Below are 11384 nucleotides of genomic sequence, written 5' to 3' on the forward strand. Positions count from 1 at the left end.
GTTACTAATTTGCTATATATGTATGTTTGATTCATGTTCTTTGTTCCTATGCTAGTGCGCACAACAAGATAACGGATTTGATTGTGGCCTATACGTGATGAGATTCATGTTTGACATAGTGAGTCGTTGTATAGACACACTACAGCTTGATGAGGTATGTCAAATGGGGCTTACATGGGCCAATTTCGATGAAAATGAACCATAAAACACTTAAATTGCTCCTTTCTTGTGATTTCAAGCCTTAGCCGCCTATAATTAAGTAATAATGACATGTTATGAGAAAAAATGAGTTCATTTGACAAGAAATGTAGGAAATAGGCATCCTAGTAGTCAAACATGCCTTACTTGGGCCAATTTGGATGAAAATGAATCCTAAAACACTTAAATTGCTCCTTTCTTGTGATTTCAAGCCTTAGCCGCCTATAACTAAGTAATAATGACATGTTATAAGAAAGAATGAGTTCATTTGACAAGAAATGTAGGAAATAGGCATCCTAGTTGTCAAATAGGCCTAAGTAATAAATTTTTGCCTAACTGAACTTGTAAATGTATTTTTACATGCATAACCTAAGTAATTAATTCTAACATACTCTTTGTTTATTCCAAGTTATCCAAGGTACAAAAGGGAGGTCCGTTGACGAGCAAAGAACTTAATGAAGTTCGAGATATGTTGGCGTCCTTCATTACATTTAACTTGTAAATATCATTTCTATTTGAACTTGTTAACTACATTATTGATTAGTATTGTTCGTAATTATGACACTTTTTTTAAATTAGTATTGCTTGTAAATAGTATTGCATTTGGGATTATTAATTAATATCTATGTATTTTTATTATTTCAATTTACAAATTATTATTATTAATTATAATATTATAAAAATAATTATTTTTATTATTGTGACTGTTATATAATAATTGTAGAATTAATGTAGGATGTACGGGTTCTCATTATTATTATTAGTATTAGTATTAATATTATTATTTATTGGAGAAAAAAAAAAACAAAGTTAAGGGTACCAGTTTAGGGTTCAAACCGGTGCCTATTGTATTGAAATAAAAATAAAAAATAAAATAACACGCCATGGGTAATTGGCACCGGTTAACCGGTGCCAAACAGTGTATTTTGCAACTGTTAACCGGTGCCAAATCTTTAAATAGCCACCGGTTTTGAACCGGTGCCAAATCTTCAGAGATTTGGCATCCCTCAAATACTCAACGGTTCAAAATCGGTGCCCATACGGTGGTTTGAACCGGTGCCTACTTATGTTTTTCGCCTAGTGTTACTTATGTTTTTGCTAATTTTTCCTACTAACTTGTCATCTAGTTCCTTGTTTGTGTATGTGTGACAGAAGCTCGAAGAATCAAAGATTAAGGGAATTTGCAGCAAGGAACCAGGGACTTATAATTCATCCTTTTTCTAATCTCCTTGTAGCTAAAAGGACTCATGCTCAAATACTGAAGCAAGCTCATCATATTCCGTTACCTCACAGTGAAAGTTCATTTTCAGACGAGGAGGGTGAATATATTTTTGAGATGGGTGATCAAACACTAAAGCAGCTCGCAGCTCCAACGTTTGATCCAAATTTATTGTGCATAGTAGACGATGAGGCAGAAATTGAGATCAAGCCTGGGTTGATTAGAGCTCTTCCCACATTTTCAGGTTTCCGTAATACTAACTCCTTGGGTTCAGTTCACATGAATGAGGCTAGCAAATTTTTTAAGGAATTTCACTTAGCATGTGCGGGGATGAAACCAGCTGGGGTCACCCTCGACCAACACAAGTTGAAGGCATTTCCTTTTGCCTTGTCTGATGTTGCTAAGGAGTGGTTGTTTGAAGTACCTGCTGGAACCATCACAACATGGGATCAAATGCTAAAAGTATTCGTAGAAAGATATTTTCTAGCATCTTTGATAGCCAATATCAGGAAAGAAATATGTGGGATTCGACAAGACGATGCAGAGACACTTCATGAGTACTGGGAGCGTTTCAAAAAACTATGTGATAGTTGTCCAAACCATCAGATCAGTGAGCAATTATTAGTACAATATTTTTACGAAGGACTTAGGGAGACAGATAGGAATTTAGTTGATGCAGCAAGTGGTGGAGCACTGGTTGACAAAACACCCGCAGAGGCAAAGAAACTGATTGCAAACACAGCTACAAACTCTCAGTATCGAGGAGGTCGAAATATCAAAACCACTTCTGTACGTCAGGTTAATCAAGTGGTGAGTTCTAACCTCGAGCAACAAATAGCTAAACTCACTTCCTTAGTGGAGCAAGTAATGATCGAAAAAGGGCAAGAAAAAGCTTGTGGCCTCTGTTCAATGGTAAGACACCCAACTGATATGTATCCTACTATGCAAGAAGAACAAGTGAATTCTATTGGTGGTGGTCAGGGGCAGCAAAGACGTTATGATCCGTTCTCTCTGACTCATAATCCGGGGTGGAGAGATCATCCAAACCTGAGATATGGTAATGCTCAACAGCAGGCAGACAACTCTAACCTCAGACCACCAGCTTTCCAGCAGCAGCAAGCATCTAATCCTCCACCTGGTTTTCATCAGCAACCCCAATATCAGCCGCGACCTCAAAATCTGCAAGTTTCCCAGCCACAATCTGGCAGCATGTCTCTGGAAGATATCGTGAAGGCAATGGCTGACAACACTTTGCATTTTCAGCAAGAGACAAGAAGTGGTCTAAAGAACTTGGAGAACCAAGTTTCTCAGTTAGCTATGGGAAAGCTCCAAGCTTAGAACTCTAACAAGCTTCCGAGTCAACCAGAGAGAAATCCGAAGGAGAACGCGAGTGCAATCTCACTTAGAAGTGGCAAGCAATTAGTGATCCCAGCGAAAAAGACTGAAGGGCTGGCAGAACACCAAGAGGAACAGGAGATTATTGTTTTAGAGCAAGATAAGCAGCTCCCTAAGGTAAGTGATGTTGTTTCTCCTAATACTAATCAGTTTTCTTCTTCTGTTCCATTTCCTAGCAGGTTATCATCTAAGAATAAGAAGAAAAAGCAAGAAAAGGAGAAAGAGACCCTAGATATATTTTGCAAGGTTGAGGTGAACATGCCTCTACTGGAAGCTATAAGAAAAGTGCCGCGATATGCAAAGTTCTTGAAGGAGTTGTGCACTAACAAGAGGAGATTGAGTGGAGATGAAAAATATAGTGTAAGTGAGAATGTTTCTGCTGTGTTACAGAGGAAAGTTCCTCCAAAGTGCAAGGATCCAGGTATTTTTACTATACCCTGTAAAATAGGTAACACGAGATACGATAAATGCATGCTAGACTTAGGAGCTTCTGTTAATGTCATGCCTTTATATATCTATAAAGCTCTGAACTTAGGACCTTTGAAAGACACTCGAGTGATTATTCAGCTTGCCGACCGTTCTAATACATACCCTGTAGGAGTAGTTGAGGATGTCTTGGTGCAAGTGAATGAACTGGTATTTCCTGCTGACTTTTATGTTTTTAGATATGCCAAATGATGAATCCCCTAGTGCAGCACCTATCTTATTAGGAAGACCTTTTCTGAAAATGTCCAGAACTAAAATTGATGTTCACAGTGGGGTGTTGACCATGGAATTCGATGGGGAGATTATCCGTTTTAATTTATTTGATGCTATGAGATACCCCTCTGATTGTGAATCTGTTTCTAGTATAGATGTCATTGATGCACTAATTGAGCGAGTATTTTGTCTCTCCGGTCATGATGGGTTAGATATTGTTTTGACTGAACCTGTGGAAAAAGAGAAATATACTGACTTGCAGGAACATTTTGAGCTTGAAGATGAGATCAAGGAAGCTTTCTCTTCTTTAGAAGTGCTTCCAAATAAGCAAGGAAGGTATGCAGATCGTTTTATGAAATTACCTGTCACATCTAACATACTTCTGCCTTCTACTGTACAGGCACCTAGAGTGGAACTAAAGCCACTGCCAGACCATCTCAAGTATGCATTTTTGGGAGGAAATGACACTCTACCAGTTATAATCGCGAGTAATCTAACTCCAACTCATGAGCAAAAGCTGGTGCAAGATCTGAAGGACCATAAAACAGCTCTAGGGTGGACGGTTGCTAATATAAAAGGAATTAGCCCTTCTATGTGTCAGCATAGAATCTTATTAGAAGAGGGAGCTAAACCTATGAGACAAGTGCAAAGGCGACTTAATCCACCTATAATGGAAGTGGTGAAGAAAGAAGTAATGAAGCTTCTTAAAGTAGGGGTGATATACCCTATATCAGATAGCCCTTGGGTCAGCCCCTTGCAAGTGGTCCCAAAAAAGTCAGGAGTCACAGTGGTAGAAAACGATAAGGGAGAAATGGTTCCCACACGAGTTCAAAATGGGTGGAGAGTTTGTGTAGATTACAGGAAACTTAACTCTATAACTCGAAAAGATCATTTTCCTTTACCCTTTATTGATCAATTGGTAGAACGTCTTGCTGGTCATGCTTATTACTGTTTTCTTGACGGATATTTAGGTTATGTGTAGGTACCTATAGCTCCGGAGGATCAAGAAAAAACGACGTTCACATGCCCGTATGGCACATTTGCGTATTGTCGTATGCCATTTGGACTGTGTAATGCTCCAACGACTTTTCAGAGATGTATGGTAAGCATCTTTTAAGATTATCTTGAAAATTTCATAGAAGTTTCAGAGATGTATGGTAAGCATCTTTTCAGATTATCTTGAAAATTTCATAGAAGTTTTCATGGATGATTTCACTATGCATGGAGATTCTTTTGATAGTTGCTTAGAACACCCCACTTTGGTTCTTCAACGTTGTCTTGAAACTAACCTTGTGCTTAATTCTAAAAAACGTCATTTCATAGTTCAACAAGGTATAGTTTTAGGCCATATTGTGTCTTCTGAAAGAATAAAAGTCGATAAAGCTAAAATAGATCTTATTTCATCTCTGCCTTACCCCGCCTCTGTGCGGGAAGTTCGTTCCTTTCTTGGCCATGCAGGTTTCTATCGAAGGTTTATTGAAGGTTTTTCAAAGATTGCACAACCACTATGCAGACTACTCCAAAAATATGTGGAGTTCCACTTTGATGAGGCCTGTAAGCAAGCATTTGACAAGCTAAAAGACAAGTTGGTCACTGCCCCTGTTCTACAACCTCCTAACTAGGAGCTCCCGTTCGAGCTGATGTGCGACGCTTCTAATTATGCTGTAGAGGCAGTGCTAGGCCAGCGGTTGGAAAAGTTCCCCATGCCATCTACTATGCCTCGAGGACTTTGGGTGCGGCTCAAGCTAATTATACTACAACTGAGAAAGAACTTTTAGTTGTATTTTGCTTTAGACAAATTCAGGTTTTATTTATTGGGTACTAAAATTGTTGTGTTTACTGATAATGCAGCGCTGAAATATTTATGGTCAAAGGATGTATCCAAACCTAGGCTAATACGTTGGATTTTATAGCTTCAACAATTTAATGTTGAAATAAAAGATAAAAAAGGTTCTGACAATAGTGTTGCTGATCATTTGAGCAGGTTAGTTATTGAAGCTGATGAAGATAAAGTCCCAATCAATGAAGAGTTCCCTGATGAGCAACTATATGCCTTGAACTCAAGAACTCCGTGGTATGCTGATTTGGTAAATTTTCTAGTATCTGGGAAGTTTCCAGCCAGCTACACTAAAGCACAAAAGGATCGGATGCAGAGCATAGCGAAATATTATATATGGGACGACCAGTATCTCTGGAAATATTGTGCAGATCAATTGATTAGAAGGTGCGTACCTGATTCGGAATTTCTTTCTATACTAACTTTCTACCATTCTTAAGCATGTGTGGGACATTTTGGACCAAAGAGAACCGCACACAAGGTTTTAGAGAGCGGATTCTACTGGCTCTCTATATTCAAAGATGCATATGATATATGTACGACTTGTGATAAATGTCAAAGGACAGGTACATTAGGTCCTAGGAATGAAATGCCCTAAACTCCTATTTTATTTTGTGAAATTTTCGACGTTTGGGGTATGGATTTCAAGGGACCCTTCCCTCTTCTATCGGTTTTCAATATATTTTGCTTGTTGTCGATTATGTCTCGAAATGGGTGGAAGCTGTAGCCACCCGTACTGATGATTCTAAAGTTGTTGCAAAATTTTGGAAATCAAATATTTTTGCTAGATACGGATTCCCAAGAGCCATCATCAATGACAAGGGGACACACTTTTACAATAAGACAATAGGAGCTCTCTTGAAGAAGTATAATGTGTTTCATCGAGTGTCCACTGCGTATCACCCACAAATAAATGGACAGGTAGAAGTTTCCAATCGAGCAATTAAGTCCATTCTAGAGAAGACTGTGAATCCAAACAGGAAAGATTGGAGTCTCAGCCTCAACGATGCTCTGTGGGCGTACAGAACAACGTATAAAACACCGATTGGGATGTCTCCTTACAGGCTAGTGTTTGGCAAACCTTGTCACCTTCTAGTAGAATTGGAACACAAAGCTTTTTGGGCCGTGAAGCAATGCAATATGGAGATGGATGTAGCAGGTGAGCAAAGGAAACTTCAGTTACAAGAGCTAGAGGAAATCCGAAATGATGCTTTCGAGAATGCGAGAATTTACAAGGAGATCGAAGACTAAAGCATTCCATGATGAGCGCCTAACACGAAAGAAATTTACAATGGGGCAGAAACTTCTGTTGTACCATTCTCGGCTTAAACTTTTTCCAGGTAAACTCCGTTCTCGATGGGTGGGGCCCTTTATTATTACCAAGGTGTATGACCATGGTGCGATTGAGATTCGTAGTTAAGAGACCAGGAAGGAATTCAAGGTGAACGGTCATCAACTAAAGCCTTACTATGAGAATTATCAGGTCCAGATCATTGAAATGATGGAGCTAGAGGCTCCAAATTATGAAGACTAGTATGCTGAAAAGACGTCGAGCTAACAACGATAAATAAAGCGCTCTTGAGAGGCAGCCCAATTTTAGGAAATTTTTTTTTTCTGATAATTTTTTACTTTGTTTTCTTGTAAAAATAAAAAATAAAAAAAAAAGAAAAAAAAAAACAGCTCTGATATTTCGTTTGCTCCTATTTTTAAGCCTACTATAATATTCAGGAAACTAATTCTGTTTTTATTTGGTATCAGTTGTGGTAGGACAGTGGGATTGACTAGACACAATGGTGGAGTTAAAGCTGAGCTGAAACAACACCTGCTTATCTCCAATGTGTTTACAGCAAGACTTCGTGAGTAAGTCCAAGCTTGGGGGGATGCCATCACACTAGCTACACAGTCAGTACCCTACAATATTCAACTCATCCAGTGAGTTCGTTTCCTTATCTCTTTCAATTTTTATCCCTTTATTTTTTTACAGTCACACATTGAGGGCAATGTGTGAATTAAGCTTGGGGGGGGGGGGAATGCATTATTTCTGGTCTCTTGCGTTCTCTTGGTATGTCTCTGGGTATGGTATGGTATTGAGTCTGACAATGAAATTTGGACAATGCTTGGCATATTAACAGTACATTCACTCTACAATGCTTAACTTTGGCTGATAGACTTGTATGTATGCAAAGAAAAAAAATAAAAAAAATAAAAATAAAATAAATAAAATAAATTAATTAATTTGATTCCGTAAACAATAGCTAGCCTGGTGGAAGTCAGCTTGTGGTGAAGTAAAAAGAAAGAAATGAGTTAGGCATCAAAGTTTTACACTACATCAGCCAAAAAGCGTACCCATGACATGATTCATTGTTAAACCCAATTTGAGCTTTATAGACCTACTTTTCTTGCGAAATATCTGAGACATGAAGTACTTGCCTATAAGATTTGTAGAGCACATCGAAGGGTAAATTGAATTATCGTTGTGGTAATGATGTAAATTGGTGGTGAAGTTTATATTTTTTATAAGTTTCATGTTAAAGGCTCTACGTACCAATGTATGGGAAAAAAATACAAATAAAAATAAATAAAAATAAAAATAAACCCATATAAGTACGTGTGATGTTTTATGTATCGTGATTGAGTAACTTGTGTTAGTAAATCCGTAGGGGTATCTTAAAACCTAGTGCCTTGGGCCAATTGGACCGGGAGTAACTGGTTGAAAGCTCGCTACATGGGTTGCTTGTCAGATACTTGACACTAAGAGTCATGAAACACTTTCCAAAAAAAAAATAAAATAAATAAATAAATAAATAATTTCATGAATTGGGAAGGGCCTGTGATATGAGTTCTAATGTTGTGGCTGTGGTTTTGTATATTTTGCTCTGCTAATCTTAATCCTTCTTACCACATTCCAAAATGTTATCTAAAAACCTCACTTTACCTTGGCCCTGTTTTATCCTTGATTCATGTCCTAAGGATCTTTGATTTACTCCACTACATTGTTGACGGAAGGTAGGCTGTAATTGTTTTAAGAGTTGGTAATTGATTTTGTAATCATAAAAATGATTTTCCTCCTACATATATACTTGACTTGACGTTGTTATTGAGCAAAGTGGAGTGATATTACAGAATGCTTAGCTGTTTTTGATGTGTCAATATACTTGGCTTGAATTTGTAATTGAGCAAGGAAGTAATTGTAACATGTCAGGTTGTATATTGTTTTATCGAGTCTAACTCCACTGTAATTTCATGTCTTTACTTGAGGAAAAGCAAAATTATAAGCTTGGGGGAGTTTGATAGAGTCATAAAATATAATATTTATACCTATTAAACTCTTGATTTTATATTGATATTTAATGGTTTAATAATATATTAAGTAATTTTCTTCCCGAGACACGTACTACTACTATTTTATTTATTTGTGTGTAGGAAAGAAAGTATTGGTACAAATTGCATTTTACGACACTTCCAGTTAAGAGAAGCAAATTGCAAGTGGTCGACTCTCAAGTATTTCAAGCCCAAAATTATTTTACTGGGTAAACATTTATAGTTGGGCTTAAAATACAACAATATGTCACAGAGCTCAAAACTCTTCTTTGCTCTCACTGTTATTGTCATTAACACACAAAACAAACCACCTTGAGCAAAATTTCTGGGATTGAAATGTCAAGCAAGAAATAAAGATGAAATTGGATAATAATTGGAGCAAGAAACTCGGATTAGCTGGAGATCAGCTACACTGAAACAGAAGGGAGGCTGTATTTCAGCAGAAAACGAAGGGGGTTTGGAGGGTACCAAATGACAGAGGAAGGAAGTTGAATTGCATGCGAGAACAGGTGACATTCTGGGCAGCAAAATTTAGCAACACAAACCAGAACGGACTCAGAGCAGCAGTGTAGCGGCGGTGAAGCGAATCCGAGTTGCTCTATTTCCTAATTATTAATGCTGCTAATTAATCGAGTCTAGAGAGCTTGTTTTAGATTCTTAGTTAGTTAGATAATATTCCAAGAGCTTGTTTGGTTTATTTGCAATTAAGGGAAGTTTTGGATACTAGTTAGTATTCATTAGTTAACATCAAGATATATGCATGATTTATGTAATTCAATGAACAATTGGTATTCCAATGCTATAATATATCTCCCGATCCCTATTTTGTCATTCTTGATTTTTAATATTTATTATTACTTTTAGTTTTATATCTCCGTACTTCGCTCATTTTCAAGTCCGTAGTTTTATATATTAGCTCATCTTCAAATCAAGGGTTTTTAACATACACAAGTAATAACTTGATAATCTTATTCTCTGTGGGATCGACCCTAGCTTACCCTACTACATTTTAGGAGGTTTTAGTTAGGTTTATTTTTGGTAGACACGCGATAGTCGTATCATGAGGTCCACAAACACCTTTGTTAGTATCCTCCATAAGGCGTGTGGTCTATACATAATAAGCTTTGACCATTTGTCCCTTTTTTACACAATCGACCATTAACAATCCCATAATGCACTGCGAGCGTTCTCAAGGCGCGCTGCTCTTTAGATGCAGTATTTTCAGGATATGTGCCATGAGTAATATATTGGAGGATATGATCATACAATCGGCCCCTTCAATGTCATTTAAGTCCTCGATCAATTGCATTGCGATAAGCTGGTTCATCTTTTCTAACACATAATGGCATCATATTTAAATGATTTATATAATCAAATCGCTCGATGAGTTGCTCTAGGTGTTCTTGGTATAATATCATTGTGGAGTTTTTGATTTTCCATTTTTTGAGTATATGATTTATTATTAAACTAGAATCTCCATATACCTCTTATTTTTGCACACCTATACTAGCTGCTGCTTCTAATCCAATAATGCACGCTTTACATTCCACGGCATTATTAGTAGCCTCAAAGTCCAGTTTGGCAGAGATTGGAGTATGTGCTCCCTCTGGACTTATGAGTAACACTCCTACGCCACACCCTCTTTGGTTGGATGCGCCATCGAACTACATTACCCACTTGTCGTCTTGCGTCATGACAATTTCTTTATCCGAAAATGAGTGGTTTCTTTATAACTTGTTTGAATGGGATGTTGGGCCAGAAAATCGGATATTACCTTTCCTTTTATATTTTTTTCAGGAATATATTTGAGGTCGAATTCGGCCAACATTGCCAACCACTTGGATATTCTTCCTTGTATGGGTGGTTGTTCAAACAAATATTTTATTGGATTGTGTTGAGAAATCACATGAGTGGTGTGGGGCAGCATTTAATGACGTAGTTTTTTAGTTGCCCACACTAATGCTAAACACATTTTTTCGAGAGTGTTATATCTTATTTCATATTGAATAAATTTTTTACTTATATATTATATTGAAGATTCTATTTTATCTACCTCTTGTGCGAGCTCTTGTGGCCGTGTCCGTGATAGTGATATAAAGTCTAAGAGGTAGTTTGGGTACTGGTGGTGCTAAAAGTGAAGGACTTTTGAGATAGCTTTTTACTTTCTCAAAGGCCTCTTGGCATTGGTCATCCCATTCATGTTTTTCTTCTTTTTTCAATTTTTTAAATATTGGCTCACAAGTCTTTGTCAACTTACTAATGAATCGGCTAATGTACTGTAATTTGCCAAGAAACCCCCAAATTTGTTTTCTGTTTGTGAGGGAGGCATGTCAATAATTGCCTTTATTTTCGAGGGATCAATCTCAATGCCACGTGTGCTTACTACGTATCCGAGTAACTTGCCGGAAGTTACTCCATAAGCGAATTCTTGTGGGATCAATCTCATCTTGTACTCTTTTATACGAGTAAAGAATTTGCATAAAGCTTTTACATGACCCATTCTATCTTTGGATTTTAAGATCATATCATCCACATATACCTCTATTTCTTTGTGCATCATATCATGCAAAAGAGTCGTAGACATTCTTTGCTACATAGCTCCTGCATTTTTAAGACCAAATGGCATGACTGTGTAGCAATAAGTACCCCAAGGGGTAATAAAGCATGTCTTTTCTTCAACTTCTTTTTCCATTAGAATTTGGTTGTAACCGGCGT

The 11384-nt window shown here is 37.4% G+C and overlaps 1 protein-coding gene across 3 annotated transcripts; it reads left to right on the top strand.

Annotated features, from left to right (window-relative positions):
• Window positions 1-1315: 1315 nt before the first annotated feature.
• Window positions 1316-9500, top strand: LOC110711474. 3 transcript variants are annotated; one of them, XM_021889856.1, is made up of 2 exons: window positions 1316-7280; window positions 8772-9500. In XM_021889856.1, exon 1 carries the CDS (start codon window positions 1340-1342, stop codon window positions 2753-2755), a length of 1416 nt encoding a protein of 471 aa, XP_021745548.1. In that variant the 5' UTR covers window positions 1316-1339; the 3' UTR covers window positions 2756-7280; window positions 8772-9500. The 3 variants fall into 3 exon arrangements, with proteins under 3 accessions (XP_021745548.1, XP_021745546.1, XP_021745545.1); XM_021889854.1 differs by having other exon boundaries at window positions 1316-5735; window positions 7107-9500; XM_021889853.1 differs by having other exon boundaries at window positions 1316-5244; window positions 5496-9500.
• Window positions 9501-11384: the final 1884 nt, after the last annotated feature.

The sequence above is a fragment of the Chenopodium quinoa genome, unplaced genomic scaffold (assembly GCF_001683475.1).
Source record: "Chenopodium quinoa cultivar QQ74 unplaced genomic scaffold, ASM168347v1, whole genome shotgun sequence".
NCBI classification, from domain to species: Eukaryota; Viridiplantae; Streptophyta; class Magnoliopsida; order Caryophyllales; family Amaranthaceae; genus Chenopodium; species Chenopodium quinoa.

What these genes read in the sequence shown, in the direction of transcription:
- LOC110711474 (XM_021889856.1), top strand. Translation starts at nt 1,340, where the DNA reads ATGTGTGACAGAAGCTCGAAGAATCAAAGATTAAGGGAATTTGCAGCA.